Source organism: Ovis canadensis, chromosome 1, assembly GCF_042477335.2.
Source record: "Ovis canadensis isolate MfBH-ARS-UI-01 breed Bighorn chromosome 1, ARS-UI_OviCan_v2, whole genome shotgun sequence".
Lineage (NCBI taxonomy): Eukaryota > Metazoa > Chordata > Mammalia > Artiodactyla > Bovidae > Ovis > Ovis canadensis.
The window spans coordinates 87,609,128-87,626,346 of NC_091245.1; the positions used below are offsets into that span (position 1 = coordinate 87,609,128).

General features: G+C 46.3%; 1 protein-coding gene across 3 annotated transcripts; it reads left to right on the top strand.

The window, feature by feature from the left end:
* The first annotated feature begins 1,012 nt into the window (after nucleotides 1-1,012).
* LOC138445568 (glutathione S-transferase Mu 1-like) lies at nucleotides 1,013-16,065 on the top strand. Of its 3 annotated transcripts, XM_069599477.1 has the most exons (9): nucleotides 1,013-2,981; nucleotides 6,434-6,658; nucleotides 7,237-7,312; nucleotides 7,755-7,819; nucleotides 8,394-8,475; nucleotides 8,575-8,675; nucleotides 9,330-9,425; nucleotides 9,514-9,624; nucleotides 15,551-16,065. In XM_069599477.1, the coding sequence occupies exons 3-9, from the start codon at nucleotides 7,303-7,305 to the stop codon at nucleotides 15,638-15,640; spliced, it is 555 nt and encodes a 184-aa protein (XP_069455578.1). In that variant the 5' UTR covers nucleotides 1,013-2,981; nucleotides 6,434-6,658; nucleotides 7,237-7,302; the 3' UTR covers nucleotides 15,641-16,065. The 3 variants fall into 3 exon arrangements, with proteins under 3 accessions (XP_069455578.1, XP_069455577.1, XP_069455567.1); XM_069599476.1 differs by lacking the exons at nucleotides 1,013-2,981; nucleotides 6,434-6,658 and adding an exon at nucleotides 6,832-7,005; XM_069599466.1 differs by lacking the exons at nucleotides 1,013-2,981; nucleotides 6,434-6,658 and adding an exon at nucleotides 6,863-6,962.
* The last annotated feature ends 1,154 nt before the right edge of the window (nucleotides 16,066-17,219 follow it).

The window sequence follows — 17,219 nt, forward strand, 5'->3', positions numbered from 1 at the left end:
AAGTCACAAACATGTCTGCCTGCAAGTTTTGCCCACCTGATGTGTGTCATCAGTGTCTCTAGGAGGCCTTGAGTGGTACGTAAAATATGGAGAAGGAGCTGTTTCTATGTTACTTCCATTGCTGATATCCATGTGTGTGGCAGTCATTAGGTGCTGACATATTCAACATATTCACCCTATGAGGGTGTTAAAAACAGAGAGGATCCTGGTCTAGACATTGTGAGTTGCCAGTGTCATCCTTAATAGAAATAGCCCCCAGAGAAAAATTAGGGATATCTTGAAGCAAAAGGACAGCTTTATTCTCAAGGTTTGCAAACTGAGGATATTCAGTCTTCGGCTGGAATGGAAAATATGTTGGGAGGCGGGGCGCAGGGAGAGGGAGTGAGTAATTTTTGTAAACAAAACCAAAAAACACAGAAACCATAGTTTGAGAGACTTGTAATGGGACTGGATGGTCCTTGCAGCCACAAATCTTGGCCGAGTGATGGCAAGATTGTTTTCAATGACTGGCTGTCATCAGAGCTTCCTGTTAGGGTGTTTTTTTGGTTTGTTTTTTGTTTTTTTAAGTTAGGACCCTTCGCAGAAACAGGCATCCTTGTAGATTTTGCTTGTGGTTTTCTAAGAAAACAGAGCACATGACTGAAATCCAGGTCCTTCATAACTGCCTAGCTTCATTTTATTTTGGGTCCTCATTAGCCACAGGGGTCCATTTTCTATATTTTCCTTTGTGGATTTTTCTTCATTTTCCTTTCCTTAGGGGATGTAAGAATTTTCTGTACGTCCTTCTCAGTCATGTGGACAGTTTTTTTTTTCTTTTAACTTTTTCCCTTTTTCCTTGGGGCCAGGTCAGTTCCCAGCAGGGCCCCCAGAAACTTGGCTGGTCAATCTCAGCTCTTCACCTGTGGTGTAATGGGGTTGCTCCACCTCTGTTGCAGGGCCACCCCACTGGCTCAGAGGCTGGAAGCTGGCCTTTAGACTGTCACAGGAGCTGTGGACCCCAGCGCCTGGCTGTGGGGAGCATGGCTGTTCAGGCTTCTCCTGAGCATGCCACTGCTTTTCAGACAGCAGTGTCCTGATGACCACCTGACCCAGCTCCCCCAGTCTAAGTGGGCACCTAAGCAGGGCTGTGCTGTGAGAGCCACATCAAAGACCTCCCCCAAACTTGCCCCTTGGTTCGGTTCAGTTCAGTCGCTCAGTCATGTCCGACTCTTTGTGACCCCATGAATTGCAGCACGCCAGGCCTCCCTGTCCATCACCAACTCCTAGAGTTCACTCAAACTCATGTCCATTGAGTTGGTGATGCCATCCAGCCATCTCATCCTCTGTCGTCCCCTTCTCCTCCTGCCCCTAACCCCTCCCAGCATCAGAGTCTTTTCCAATGAGTCAACTCTTTGCATGAGGTGGCCAAAGTATTGGCATTTCATCTTTAGCATTAGTCCTTCCAAAGAACACCCAGGACTGATCTCCTTTAGGATGGACTGGTTGGATCTCCTTGCAGTCCAAGGGATTCTCAAGAGCCTTCTCCAACACCACAGATCAAAAGCATCAATTCTTTAGCACTCAGCTTTCTTCACAGTCCAACTCTCACATCCATACATAACCACCGGAAAAACCATAGCCTTGACTAGATGGACCTTTGTTGGCAAAGTAATGTCTCTGCTTTTGAATATGCTATCTAGGCTGGTCATAACTTTCCTTCCAAGGAGGAAGTGTCTTTTAATTTCATGGCTGCAATCACCATCTGCAGTGATTTTGGAGCCCCCTAAAATAAACTCTGACACTGTTTCCACTGTTTCCCCATCTATTTGCCATGAAGTGATGGGACCAGATGCCATGATCTTCGGTTTCTGAATGTTGAGCTTTAAGCCAACTGTTTCACTCTCCTCTTTCACTTTCATCAAGAGGCTTTTTAATTCCTCTTCACTTTCTGCCGTAAGGGTGGTGTCATCTGCATATCTGAGGTTATTTGTATTTCTCCCAGTAATCTTGATTCCAGCTTGTGCTTCTTCCAGCGCAGCCCCTTGGTGGACACTGTTTAACAATCTATTCAGTTCTTCCTGTGTAGCCATGTCAGCAGCTCCTGGAGAATTAACTGTCCTGGTGGAGGTCAGCGCTGCAGCCCTGGAATGAACCTTGGGGAGCTCCGCATGAGCCCACTGTCTAACAACCAGAGCAACCCCACACTACAGTCTGCACCTGGGAGGCCCAAGCTGCCAGCCCAGCACCACATTCTCTGCCCCGCTCTCCTGCTCTTGTCCTGATCTGCTGTCTGGTGCCTGCGGAGACAGCCCCCAGAGCAAGACTGTTTCAGGGCGTCCCTGCAGACAGCCCTTCCTGCTGTCAGTCTGTGACCAGGCTCGAGGGTGCTCTGGCTCCTCCTGCCAGGGCAGTAGGAGGAAAACCAGCTGCAGGTTTTGACCTATGGCCGCAGACCTCGGACAGTTTAGATGGCGTATTTCTAGATTGTGGGGGGCTGTCCTATGCATATTGAGGTTTTTTGCAGCATCCCAACACCTCAGCCTTTAGATGCCAATAGTACTTCCCAGTCGTGACAATCACAAGTGTCCATAGACACTGAAAATGTCCCCTGAGGGAAAGAATCACTCCCTGCCCCAAAGGAAGACAAATGATGTAGTGAATGGAGGCTAGCATTTAAAAAGAAAGGAAAATCAGACTTCCTTGGAGGTGCAGTGAATAAGAATCCATCTGCCTATTCAGGGACATGGGTTCAATCCCTGGTCAGGGAAGATTCTACATGCTGAGAAGCAACTAAGCCCGTGGGCCACAACTACTAAAGCGTACACACTCTAGGGTCTGAGAGCCACAACTACAGAGCCTGATGCTGCAACTACTGAAGCCTGTGCTCCTAGAGCCTGTACTCTGCAACAAGAGAAGCCACCACGATGAGAAGCTCACCACAATGAGAAGCTCTGCAACGAGAGAAAGCCCTTAGCAGCAACGAAGACCCAGTGCAGCCAGAGGTAAATAAAATAATAAGTAAATAAATATAGAAGTGTATACATGTCCACAAATAATAGAAATAAATTTAAAAAAAGAAGAAAGGAAAATCAGAATGCACCACATGTTGATAAGGTCAGTCTTCCTTGACGAAACTTCTATTTTGATTAATAATATATCCATGTATGTCCTAGATCATCTGGTAAATTTCTTTAAGCTTTGACATTTCAGACTTTCAGAAAATTTTTAAAAGTACAAAGAACTTGTGTAGACCCCGATACTAACTTTCCACACTTGATTTCTCCGCCTTCTCCCCTCCCTCTCCTTCCTTCTTCTCTCTGTTTCTCAAATGCTCCCTATGAGGACAGGGGCCTTTTGTACCAAAATACCACCCTCTGTGCTCTAAGCTGTCATTGCTAATGTTTGGGTTTAGGTTCATAAGTGACAGTGATTTATAATTGTTCTCACTTGTGTTGTCATTTTAGGGTATTCAGGCCACACTTGTCTATAGTTTGTGACAATTTCTGTATTGCATTTCTGTTTAGAAAGTTTTGAAAAATTACCAAAAAAATTCCCAAGGACCAAGTGTCCTTTTGGGTTATTATTTTTCTTTATAATGCTATTATTCATCCAGGATCTTTGTTTCTTTAGCACATGTTTTGATGTGCGTATGGTTGTTCCATTTGTTTGTAACATTAATTAGCCATTACCTGAGAGAGATTTCGCAACCTTTAGAAATTGTTTGACTAATTTTTAGGTATCTTCCTCAGTCCTGATTTTTACTATCATGTAAAGTTTTTGTTTTTGCTGTTAGACTACTGTTATATTGATTTACTAATGTTTTCAGACAATTAACTAAGGGTTTTATAAACATTTGTTTAAATGTGGAATTTTTGTTCTTAGCATTGTTTATTTTCCATAATTTTCACCTTGAACTTGGTTCCTTTTCTAAATTCCTGAAACCCAAGTTCATCTGTCTTTCCTTATTGAAAATAATATGAGCAAGTAGTAAAAATTTGTCAAACACACAATTTGGCAGTAAATTGTCACTGGGTCTTTTATTTTGTTATTTTCATGTTAAAAATTGTTCTTTATATCTTGGATATCCTAAGCTTACACAGACTATTTCCGAGTCTTAAAAAAATTAATAAGTAAGGCACATTTTAATTCTATTGTTTGTACTCACTTATACTGTATAATTTAGTATTCTGAGGCTATTTCACATGCAGTTTCTGTTAATTCACTAGAGAATTCAAAAGGCCAATAGTAGAGCTGGAGGGAATATGGAAGGCCATGCAGGAGACCAGAGGCTGGACTTCTTGGCTGGATACTGGACACTATATGTTTTGATGTCCTGAACAGTGTTCTCTAAAATATTAGAACTTGTCAACATGTTACAGTCAAACAAGAGCATTTGTAAATCCAGAAGACTAGCCACACTGACGCTGAATATCAGCAAGGCAACCACTGGCTGCATCAGGCCCTTCAGCCCCCTCTCCAGTTTCCCGGGTCCCCCTGCCCCCTACTGCCTTTCACACACCCACTGCCCCCACTGGTGGGACCCCTGGGCCTGGAGGCCGAGTCTGAGAGCCACCTCTGCCAGCCCCCTCCTCCTCCTGCAGGACTGACGTCTTCCTCCTGATGGGCTGCCTGTGCTTGGGGCCCATCCCTGTGTCCCCAGTTCCTTGTCCCAGCAGGCACAGCCTCTTTCTCCTGCCTTCAACCTCCCTCCCTCTCAGTGCCCCTCGGGGTTTGAGCACTGAAAATCTCTCCCATACTTAAAAATTCCTCCCTGTATTTCCCAGAAGACTTCCAGCCTTTATTACCCAGGATGTTCTTACTCTCATGGCTACTATACGACAGGATCACAATGATTGTTTTTTGCATAAAAGGAATGAAGGACGGATGAATAAATTACATTATATTACAGTATCAGCTTTACCTACTTTAAAAGCTATTATTCTCTTTGTTCATTTGAAACAGCCATTTTCTTCATGGAATCTAGTCATGTTTCTATTCTAAGCTCAAGATGTGTAAACAGAATGGCAACTCCTTAATGTGCTATGAAACATATAATTTTCAAGAGGGCCAGAACTTTTGTGTTTGCATGGACACCATCATCTCCCTGTGGACAAACCTACCAGGGTATCTACCTGACTTGAGCCACATCCTGAGTCTGTACCCAGAGCTGAGCCCTGAAGACTTGCACGGAAGGGACTAGAGGGACCTAGAGGGACTGAGCTCTGCTGGTCTCTGCTGATACACTCTCCCTTCTCCCTAACTTAGCAGAGATGTGCACACTCTGTGATTTAATGCAAATTAGATAAAGTCTATCTGTATCCTCAACCCCTTGGTGGTTTGAAACTTTTATGAATACCTGGTTCACATTAGTTCAATCTGAACAAAGTGTTACCTAGTTTAACTTATTTTTCTAGTACATCAACCTTGAATTATTTTAAAAAATATTTATTCATTTATTCGTCTGCACTGGGTCTTAGTTGTGGCATAGGGGATCTTTGATCTTCCTTGTGGCATGTGGGATCCTTTTTTAAGTTGTGACATGTAAAACTCTTAGTTTTGGCATGTGGGATCTAGCTCCCCAACTAGGGATCGAACCTTGGCCCCTTGCATTGGGAGCATGCAGTCTTAGCTACTGGATCACCCAGGAAGTCCCTCAACCTTGTGTTTTAACTTATAGACCCATTTGTTTTTAAATGTTCTTCTCATCTGTTTTCATATATCCACTAATTTGTAATAATCTTTAAACAAAGAATAGGAAACACAGGCCAACTTATGTCCTATTCTCCTAAATTTGAAATAGTCTTCAAACTTCCAAGAAGAACACTGACAAGTAGAAGCTGGTTTTCTGGAGGTTATATCACAGAGAGAATTCAAAGGACCCTTGAACCATCCTCTCACACACAGAACCACACAGGGGTCAGGAGGCAGGATGAGGGCTGGAATCTGTGGACCTGGGCAGCTGAGGGTGTGCTGGGCCCACTCTGACTGCGGTCCTGTACACCATCCTTCGGGTTCCTGACTGCCATCCCTTCTGGCAACTCTCTGCTACAAGAGAGGAGACTGACTACTCTGAGGACAGCTCTTCCCCTTTCAGTCACATTCCTTCTGTGACCACCATTCTCCCCATCACTGTATCATGTGAGGGACATCTAGCTGGCTGTTAGGATATTTCTGGACTGCACTTTGATATCTTCTTTGCTGGGCCTGGTTCTGGATTTAGATTCACAATCCAAACCATAAACTAGTTGATTAACTTACATTTGATCAGTTTCACTCTTAGAACAGCAGGGAAGGGCTGGGTCTTCCATAGGAAGGCACTGGGACAGTTTTCTTGATCTGGGTGGTTCTTCCTATCCCCGTGATCGGATTTTCTTCCAAGACTTGAGGCTGTTAGGGATCGTTAACTGACTGAGGAGCTTTAGGACTGCCTGGAGTCCTGTTCTTCCTGTGACAGGTGCCAATTAAACTCAATTTGAGGGGTACCTGCTCTTGGCCTAAACTTAGTGGTCAGAGCTCCCCAGAGCTCGCGGAATATCTGAAACCCAAGGGCAAAACTAAGCGGTTCCTGAGAGGGAAGGGAAGGCAGAAGAGCCTTGCTGCTGTTGATTCCGGTTTGTTTTCCTGAGCGTGCCACCAACTCCACCGACTTAGCAGAGATCTGACTGGGATCAGGAACCAGGTGAGCCCGACCTGGGGATTCTTGGCATCTCAGAACCCACACCATGTCTCTGGAGACCCCTCGGCTCTGAGGCGGAAATAGGTCTCATTTTCGCTTGCCTAGGGCTGCATCTGGGAAAGGCCTCGCCGAGTTGGGGGCCCGCGCTGGGTGGGGGTGGGGCCTAGAAGAGGGGCGGGTGCTTCCGGCCGCGCCTTTACCGCCGGGTCAGAGGATAAATTTCCAGACCAGCCCCTGTGAAGTGTTTCCACTCAGCACGGAAACCAGCCCCATGACCGTTATCCTGGGTTACTGGGACATCCGCGGAGTGAGCTGGGGTCACAAAGGCGGGAAGGATGGAGGCCGGCAGGGTAGGGCGGGTTGGGGGTGGGAAATGCTGTGCAATGGGGATTGATTTCACTAGAATATTCCTCTTCAGAGCTTGGTGGAGCCAAGCCCAAAGTCCTATCCCTCTGCCCTTTTTTCTCAAGCGGGGCTTGTGCGCGGGAGGGTGGGTGGGGCTTGGTGTTGAGGTTGTGGGATCACAGAAAGTCAGGCAATTAGGACCTAACATCTGCTCTCCCTCTGGCCGTCTCTCTCAGTTGGCCCACGCCATCCGCCTGCTCCTGGAGTACACAGACTCAAACTATGAGGAAAAGAAGTACACGATGGGGGACGGTAATGGCATCCTTGTCATGGCCTGACTTCTGCCCAACTCATGCTGGTTTGGTGCCAAGCATCCCATGTTCTGACCCCTGTTGTTCACGTCTGTCGCCCTCCCCTCCAGCCCGCCCAGCTGAAGCAGGGACCTGCCCCTTCCCGAACCCTTTAGGGTGCAGCTGGCCTCCAAGGAAGGATATGAGAGCCCACAGCTGGGTCCTGTATCAGCCATTGGCACAGGCTCCCCTTAGTGCTTACCTAAACCCTTTGTAAGGATTACTCACCTAGTTTCAAGAAGTTTCTAAGCTGGTTTTTCCCCTCAAAGCTCCATGTGAGATTAGTGGTTCAGATTCCAGATCCACCCGTTCAGGGGGGTCTTGCCTCTACTCCTTGCTGGGTCCCCCTGGAAAGGAGGGTTGGATTCCTGGGAGGTTGTTTCACTGCATCTTCTTTTTCTCAGCTCCTGACTATGACAGAAGCCAGTGGCTGAATGAAAAATCCAAGCTGGGTCTGGACTTTCCCAATGTAGGTGCAGGGGCTGGGGTGCTGGGAGGGGGAGTGGACAGTGTCTCCATCCGTCTCCTTTCCTGGTTTAGAGTTTTCAGGAACAGGTGCTTTCAGCTCTGTCTCTCAGCTTCCTGGTTCTGTTTTCTGCCTTTCCATGATGCTCTGTGTCCCAGTTCATCCCTTCATTTTACAACATATCATTTAGTGTCTGCTGGAGAAGGAAATGGCCCCCACTCCAGTACTCTTGCCTGGAAAATCCCATGGATGGAGGAGCCTGGTAGGCTGCAGTCCATGGGGTCGCTAAGAGTTGGACACAACTGAGCAACTTCACTTTCACTTTTCATTTTCATGTATTGGAGAGGGAAATGGCAACCCACTCCAGTGTTCTTGTCTGGAGAATCCCAGGGACGGGGGAGCCTGGTGGGCTGCTGTCTATGGGGTTGCACAGAGTCAAACATGACTGAATCGACTTAGCAGCAACAGCATTTAGTGTCTGCAGTGGGCCAGGCTCTGTGAGTGCCAGATTTCATCTCTGCTCTTACTCAAGGGAGGAGATGCAGGTGGCCCAAGTGACCAGGCCCTGTTCTTCCAGCTGCCCTACCTAATTGATGGGACTCACAAGCTAACCCAGAGCAATGCCATCCTTCGCCACATCGCTCGCAAGTACAACATGTGTGAGTGGGCATGGGGTTGGGAGCAGGGGCACAGGTGGCCATGCCCTGGGCTGGACTGGGGTGGGACGCTGAGGGTGAGTCTCTGTTGTATGGCCACAGGTGGGGAGACAGAGGAGGAGAAGATTCGAGTGGACTTATTGGAGAACCAGGTTATGGATGTCCGCTTGCACATGGCCAGGATCTGCTACAGCCCTGACTTTGTGAGTCGTTTCACATTGGACTGGACAGGGTTTGAAACGCTGGACACAGTCCTCTATGCTGGAGAATCTTAGGAAAGACTCCAGCTTCCTCTGGGTGGAAATTCAGTTCCTAGACAAGTGTTTACATTGTTAACCCAGTGTCTCTTCCTCAACATCTCCGGCATAAACACAGGTGCCTAGTAGGCAGCCCGGGGTCAGACTTTATTCCTCTCCCTCTTGTCTTTCAGCCTATCAGATTCTCCAACTGTCCAGAAACTGCTCAAGCGTCTCTACCATTTCTGACTCCCAAACTGGAATATAGGACTTTTTCCTAGACATTCTAGTGTTTATTGGCCTGAGGTCTGAGGACCGAGCTTTGCCAGGTCTCACAGCACTGCTGGTCTGACCCCGGTCAGGTGTCTGGAGCTGAGTGGTGACAGGTTCATGAACAGTGTGGTTTCGCCCTTTGTCTTCCCATCGCCTCTCGCAGATGGGAGGTGGTACCCAGAGGAGTCTGATGAAGACAAGTGGTTGAATTGCAGCCTGGGCACTGACCCAGGTGCAGTCAGTGGACATGGCTGCTCACCTGACAGCTGGAATCAGACACAGCCCTGGGAGGCCTGCTGTCTGCCAGGGAGTCTGTCTGAAGGCAGTGACAGCTGTTTTGTGTCTCAGGAGAAACTGAAACCTGGTTACTTGAAGGAAATTCCTGGAAGGATGAAGCTCTTCTCAGTTTTTCTGGGGAAGAGGTGTTGGTTTGCAGGGAACAAGGTAAGGGGGATGGCTTTAGGGGAGGGAGAGCTGTCATTTTTCCCCAGGTTCAGAGTTCGGTGCGCATTCATGCTTTGTCTTCCTGCAGCTCACCTATGTGGATTTCCTGGCTTATGACATCCTTGATTTGCAACGCATATTTGAGCCCCGGTGCCTGGATGAATTCCCAAACCTGAAAGATTTCCTCACCCGTTTTGAGGTCATTCCCATGATCCCCCCTAGTATTTATGTCTCTTCTCCCGCCTTTCCCTGATGCTTTCCTGGGTGTATGCATGCTAAGATGCTTCAGTCATGTCCAACTCTTTATGACCCTACAAACTGTAGCCTGCCAGGCTCCTCTGTCCATGGGATTATCCAGGCAAGAATACTGGAGTGGGTTGCTATGCTCTTCTCCAGGGGATCTTCCCAATCCAAAGATCGAACCTGCATCTCTTTTACCTCCTTCATTGGTAGGTGAGTTCTTTATCACTAGTGCCACCTGGGAAGCCTGGATGATTTCCTAGTTGGAACTACAATGAAGAATAGCATTTATGGAGAACTTGGTTTATGCTATAATCTCTGCTCAGCAATGACATGTATTGTGTCAAATTTAATCTTTATAACATTACTACACGGTAGAAAAATTATGCTCTGCATTTTACAGATAAGGAGTCAGCCTGAAAGGACAAGTAGTTTCTGCAGGTCACAGAACCAGAACAGGCTGTGCTGGGCTCCCAGGCAGAGCGTCTGACTTCCATTGGCAGCATCAGTGGCTCCTCATTTCCTGGAGGAATAAAACCCTCAGGTCCCTTTCATGACTGTGTTGACAGCTCTGGAAAGTGTGGGGGAAGCAGAACCTTGAGGAGATGGTATGAAGCTGGCATTAGTAGAGTGAGACACAGTAGGATTGATATCAAGGACTAAAAACACAGACAATATTTTCTCCTCGTCTCCAAAGGGCTTTGCAGCAATTGAGTCTCTGCCTGTTGTTCTGAGATTCTCAGAGCTGTAGTTGGTGGCTTCCCTGGTGACTCAGATGGTAAAACATCTGCCTGCACTGTGGGAGACTCTGGTTTGATCCCTTAGTTGGGAAGATACCCTGGAGGAGGAAATGGCTACCCACTCCAGTATTGCCTGGAGAATTCCATGGACAGAGGAGCCTGTGTGGGCTACAGTCTGTGGGGTCCCAAAGAGTCGGATATGACTGAGTGACTAACATAACATTTCTGCTAACGTAATATAGATGTCCTGTGCAAGGATTTTATCTTGACTCCTCATTTGGTGGGTGCTTTCCTTTCCTCATCTCCTATCCTGTCTTCCTTCCTGTTACTCCAGATTCTGTCTGAAAGATGGGTTAGTATTTTCATTTTAAGTCACATTCACTGATCTGATCCTCTCCCCTGTATGAGACACTGTGTCAGGCACAGTGGGATACAGAAGTCACACAATCCTGGTGCCCTGTGTCTGGGGCTCAGTGTAGCTGGAGAACTATAGGAACCCTGAGCTGTGTGGTGTGGATGGAGCCACCTTAGGGCTGGAGGAGCACAGCCTGACCTCACCTCCCAGCTCATCATTCACCCAACTGGAAAGCAACAGAGTCTGCTTTGTGACAGATATGGGAATTTGAAGCTCTTATCCAAGAGGTTTTTCAGTCTACAGTCTGTTTTGAATGCCCATGTCTATCATGAAATCTGCTTTCTCAGCTAGTTCTCATCAGTTCTAGTTCTGGTCCAAGCCTTAGTGCTTTGAGAATTTTGCAAGAGCTGGGGTGACTGCCCAGCAGGGAGGATGGGGACAGATGTGGCCTGCAGTATGTGGCCTGTTGGGCCCTGGGCTGTGGGGCACAGGCAGCCCTGGATCTTAGAGTCCTGGGCACTCTTGGGCACTGTCTGTCTTGGGAAGATGGTGCACAGGTACACTTGAGTGTTGCTGGGTTGGCTTTAGCAGGACTGAGGATGAGGTAGGTTGAGGGCCAGTGAGAGTGGGCTCAGGTCCCAGTCCAAGCAGTTGGTCTATGTCTTTTAAGTGGAAAAATCAAAGTCTGGCCTAGCCTAGTTTTGTTGCTTCAACCCTTATATCATATTTCATCCATGTTTTCCTGAATAATTGGGTGAAATGTGGTCTCTTCTGCAAGTTGCTTGGGCACTTTCTGAGCACTTTTGTTTTTCTAGGGCCTATCTCTTTGTGGAAACCCTTGCAACTAGTAGCCTTTTCTGAGAACGAGAATAATTTTGGAGAATGAGAAGAACAAATACTCTTAGACCAGATGTCAATTGGAAAAAACACCCTCACAATTTAAGAACAGTGTTGTTCAGTTGCTCAGTTGTGTCTGACTCTTTGCAATCCCATGAACTGCTACACACCAGGCCTCCCTGTCCTTCACCATCTCCCGGAGTTTGCTTGAACTCATGTCCATTGAGTTAATGATGCCGTCCAACCTTCTCATCCTCTGTTGCCCTGTTATCTTGCCCTCCATCTTTCCCAGCATCAAGGTCTTTTCCAATGAGTCAGTTCTTCCTATCAGGTAGCCAAAGTATTGGATCTTCAGCTTAAGCATCAGTCCTTCCAATGAATACTCAAGGTTGATTTCCTTTAGGATTGACTGCTTTGATCTCCTTGCAGGTCAAGGGACTCTCAAGAGTCTTCTCCAGCACCACAATTCAAAAATATCAATTCTTTGGCGATGAGCCTTCTTTATGGTCCAACTCTCACATCCATATGTGACTACTGGAAAAACCATAGCTTTGACCAAACAGACCTTTGTTGGCAAAGTGATGTCTTTGTTTTTTAATGTGCTGTCTAGGTTTGTCATAGCTTTCTTTCCAAGGAGCAACTGAAAGTGAAAGTCACTCAGTTGTGTCTGACTCTTTGTGACCCCATGGACTGTAGCCTGCCAGGCTCCTTTGTCCATAAAATTGTCCAGGCAAGAATACTGGAGTGGGTAGCCTTTCCCTTCTCCAGGGAATCTTCCCAACCCAGGAATTGAACCCAGGTCTCCTACATTAGGCGAATTCTTTACCGTCTAAGCCACCAGGGAAGCCCTTCAAGAAGCAAACATCTTCTAGTTTCATGGCTTCAGTCACCGTACACAGTGATTTTGGAGCCCAGGAAAGTAAAATCTGTCACCGCTTCCATGTTTTCCCCTTCTGTTTGCCATGAAGCAATGGAACTGGATGCCATAGTCTTATTTTTTTGAATGTTGAGTTTCAAGCCAGCTTTTTCACTCTCTCTTTCACCCTCATCAAGAGGCTCTTTAGTTCCTCTTCACTTTCTGCCATTAGAGTGGTATCATCTCCTTATCTGAGGTTGCTGATGTTTCTCCTGGCAATCTTGATTCCATCTTGTCATTCATCCAGGCCAGCATTTCGCATGATGCACTCTGCATGTAAGTTAAATAAGCAGGCTGACAGTATGTAGTCTTGTCTTACTCCTCTCCCAATTTTGAACCAGTCTGTTGTTCCATCTAAGGTTCTAACTCCTACATACAGGTTTCTTGGGTGATAGATAAGTGGTCTAGTATTTCCATTTCTTTAAGAATTTTCCACAGTTTGTTGTGATCCACACAATCAATGAAGCAGAAGTGGATGTCCGTCTGGAACCCCCTTGCTTTTTCCATGGTCCAACAAATGTTGGCAATTTGATCTCTGCCTTTTCTAGACAGCTTTTACATCTGGAAGTTCTTGGTTCACATACTGTTGAAGTCTAGCATGAAAGATTTTGAGCATAACCTTGCTAGTATGTGAAATAAGTGCAATTGTACAGTAGTTTGAACATTCTTTGGCATTGCTCTATTTTGGGATTGGAATGAAAATTGACCTCCTCCAGTCTTGTGGCCACTGATCAGTTTCCCAAATTTATTGACATATTGAGTGCAGCACTTTAACAGCATCATCTTTAAGGGTTTTCAATAGCTCAGGTGGATGTCTGTCACCTCCGCTAGCTTTGTTCATGTAGTTTCCTAAGGCCCACTTGACTTCACACTCCAGGATGTCTAGCTCTAGGTGAGTGGCCACACCATTGTGGTTATCTGGGTCATTAAAACCTTTTTTGTGTAGTTCTTCAGTGTATTCTTGCCATCTCTTCTTAATCTCTTCTGCTTCTGTTATGTCCTTACTGTTTCTGTCTTTTATTGTACCCTTCCTTGCATAAAATGTTCCCTTGATCTCTCCAATTTTCTTGAAGAGATCTATAGTCTTTCCCATTCTGTTGTTTTCCTCTACTTTGCATTGTTCATTTAAGAAGGTCTTATCTCATTTAATAGATCTTGCTATTCTCTGCTGCTGCTGCTAAGTCGCTTCAGTCGTGTCCAACTCTGTGCGACCCCAGAGATGGCAGCCCACCAGGCTCCCCCGTCCCTGGGATTCTCCAGGCAAGAATACTGGAGTGTGTTGCCATTTCCTTCTCCAATATCAGTTGAGTATATCTGTCCCTTTCTCCTTTGCCTTTCACTTCTCCTTTTTCCTCAGCTATTTGTAAAACCTCCTCAGACAACCGCTTTGCCTCCTTGCATTTCTTTTTCTTTCAGATGATTTTGGTCACTGCCTCTTGTCCAGTGTTATAAACTGCCATCCATGTTCTTCAGGCGCTCTGTCTACCAGACCTAATCTTTTGAATCTATTAACCACCTCCACTGTATAATTATCAGGGAATGGATTTAGGTGCTACCTGAATGGCCTAGTGGTTTCCCCTACATTCTTCAATTTAAGCCTAAATTTTGCAATAAGGAGCTGATGGTATGAGCCACACTAAGTTCCAAGTTTTGTTTTTACTGACTGTGTAGAGCTTCTCCATCTTTGACTGCAAAGAACATAATCAGTCGGATTTTGGTATTGGCCATCTGGTGATGTCCTTGTGTAGAGTTGTCTCTTGGTTTGTTAGAAAAGGGTGTTTACTATGACCAGCTTGTTCTCTTGAGAAAACACTGTTAGCCTTTGCCCTGCTTCATTTATGTACTTCAAGGTCTAAATTGCCTGTTATTCAGGTATCTCTTGACTTCACAGTTTTCCATTCCTATTCCTGATGATGAAAAAAGACCGTTTTGTTTTGATGTTAGTTCTAGAAGGTGTTGTAGGTCTTCATAGAACTAATCAACTTCAGCTTCTTTGGCATCAGTGGGGGGGGGGCATAGATTTGGATTACTGTGATGTTGAATGGTCTGTCTTGAAATGAACCAAAATCATTCTGTCGTTTTTGAGATCGCACCTAAGTACTGCATTTTGGAATCTTGTTGACTATAAGGGCTATTCCATTTCTTCTAAGGGATTCTTCGCCACAGTAGTAGATATAATGGTCCTCTGAACTAAATTCTCCCTTTTCCATCCATTTTATTTCACCAATTCCTAAGATGATGTTTAATCTTGCCATCTCCTGCTTGACCACAACCAATTTACCTTGATTCATGGACCTATCATTCCTGGTTCCTATGCAGTATTATTCTTAAAAGCATCAGACTTTGCATTTACTACCAGATACATCCAGAACTGAGCATTGTTTCTGCTTTGGCCCAGCCACTTCATTCTTTCTGGAGCTTATGCATCTTAACCATCAAGGGACCATGTATCCAAAACACAGAAAGTTTCATCTTCTTTTTTCCCATCCTGAATTCCCTTGCAGGCACTATTGGTGGGCAACTGCCCTGTGGGTCACTTAACTGTTTGTGTAAGTGGCTGATGAGTGAGCCTCCTTGTTTTCAGCTGTGGGGAAGGGGGTACAGCAGAGAGACTCAGAATGGAGAGGGAGAGCAAGCAGGCTACATTCTAGCCATATTGCTTACATGTGGTGTGATCATGAGGGAGGTGCTTATCTTCTGAGTGCCTCAGTTTCCATTCTGATAAATGATCTCAGTAGAATCCATCTTGCGGGGGAGTCGTGAAGAGATTCTGAACCTATGTTATAATGTCTAATGGATATACAGCACCATTTAATACAGTATAGAGTCTCTGTATGTGGTGAGTCTGGATGTCAGATGAATTACAGGAAATTGGAAGAGATAACTTCCCAGAGCTGGGGACCCCAGAAGACTTATCTTTTGCCCCAACATTTGACTCCCACATGGAAGGGCTGTACCCCAGGTCCCAAACTTGGGGAGAGCTGCCTGGGTTCCACTGGGGCAGCAGGAGGCCTGGTGTTCTTTTTCCCACCCTCAGGGCCTGAAGAAGATCTCTGCCTACATGAAGTCCAGCCGCTTCCTCCCAAGCCCTCTGTTCCTGAAGCTTGCCGTGTGGGGCAACAAGTAGTGCCTGCAACCAGGAGATGGGTGTGAGGAGCCAGTGCCTTGGAGACCAGGTGGACCTCCTGCCCGTGGAACCATCTGTCTTTTTCTTTTTCCTTCTGTTCACTCTAGATGGCTTCTTGGCCCCCTTATCCCCCTCCCACACCCCTTTCCATCCCTACTTTAAAGATCCAGTTTCCCACTATTTTTGAGCAAAGTTCCTCCCCCACTGCACATTATCCCTCCTGCACTAAAGCCACCCAGACTGTCCTTCCCTTCCATGATTACTTCTGCTGTGAGCAGCCCAGCCAGACCCCTGGCCCACAGGGCTCTGCTCTGAGCTGCCAGCGCTGCCCTGAAGACCAGACCTGGCCTGGTGTGCAGGCCCTGCTTCCCAGTGTGGTTCCTGCCCAGCCTGTCTGATGCCCAGTAAAGCTTTATCACACCTGCTGTGTCTTGTCTTATTCTCTCAGGGCTTCCTGGAGTCATGACTGAGTGTGTTGGGTGTGTGGGGGTGTCTATTTTCCCCTCTTGTCCACTGTGGGGCTCCATGGATAGGTATGGGTATGTGGGGGGATGGAGTGGGGTAGACTGTTGGGGATGAGTAGGTTATATGATTGCTTGTTCATTTCTATCTCCACTTCATGTACCTCTGTTTCTTAGCATCAGATCTCTGCAGAAAGGGAGCCCTTCTATGTCTGGTTCCCTCTTTAATTCGTCATTCATGGGCTGCCTCCTGTCAGCTTGCAGTATTCTGTGCCATGGTTCAGGGCGCTCTCGGGTGCTGGGGAAGGGGTCTGAGTAGTCTACTGATGGTGTGGGATCCTGGTGGATTTGCTTGTCACCCTTTCATGGAAGCTTACCCTGCTTTAGATACCCTTCATCTGTGTTCTTACAACATGCATATGTATGTGCATGCATGCTAAGTTGCTTCAGTTGTGTCCAACTGTTTGCAACCCTATGGATCTAGCCTGCCAGGATTCTCTGTCCATGGGATTCTCAAGGCAGGGATTCTGGAGTGGGCTGCTATTCCCTTCTCCAGGGGATCTTCCTGACCCTGGGATCAAACCTGAGTCTCCAGTGCCCCCTGCATTGACAGGCAGATTTGTTACCACTGAGCCACCTGGGAAGCTTTATTTTTAAATGCGTTTTTTGTGGTATACGAACTTTGTGTATTAACTTACAAAATTTATTTGTTTTTTAAAGTTCCTCTCATTAATTACCTATATCCACTAGTATGTAGTAGCCTTTCAACAAGGAAAAGAAACCACAGTCCAACCTATGTTCTGCTCTCCTAATTTTGAAATAAACTTCTGCCTGCAAAGAGGACAGTTGGCAGGTAGGACATTATTCTTGTGCAGATTGTACCTCAGATCACAGATCACAGAGTGACATCAAAAGACACTGAGCCCTCACACTACAGATGCATTACCAGTAAGGACGTACTGTACAGTGCAGGGAACTCTACTTAATATTCTGTGATAATCTATGAGAAGAGGATCTGAAAAAGGGTGAACACCTGTATATGTATAACTGAATCACTTTGTGGTACACCTGAAACTAACACACCATTGTAAATCAACTATACTTCAATATAATTTTTT

What these genes read in the sequence shown, in the direction of transcription:
- LOC138445568 (XM_069599466.1), top strand. Translation starts at nt 6,927, where the DNA reads ATGACCGTTATCCTGGGTTACTGGGACATCCGCGGA. An exon ending in GTTGGTTTGCAGGGAACAAG is followed by an intron (nt 9,426 to 9,513) that starts GTAAGGGGGATG and finishes GTCTTCCTGCAG; the next exon opens with CTCACCTATGTGGATTTCCT. An exon ending in ATTTCCTCACCCGTTTTGAG is followed by an intron (nt 9,625 to 15,550) that starts GTCATTCCCATG and finishes TCCCACCCTCAG; the next exon opens with GGCCTGAAGAAGATCTCTGC.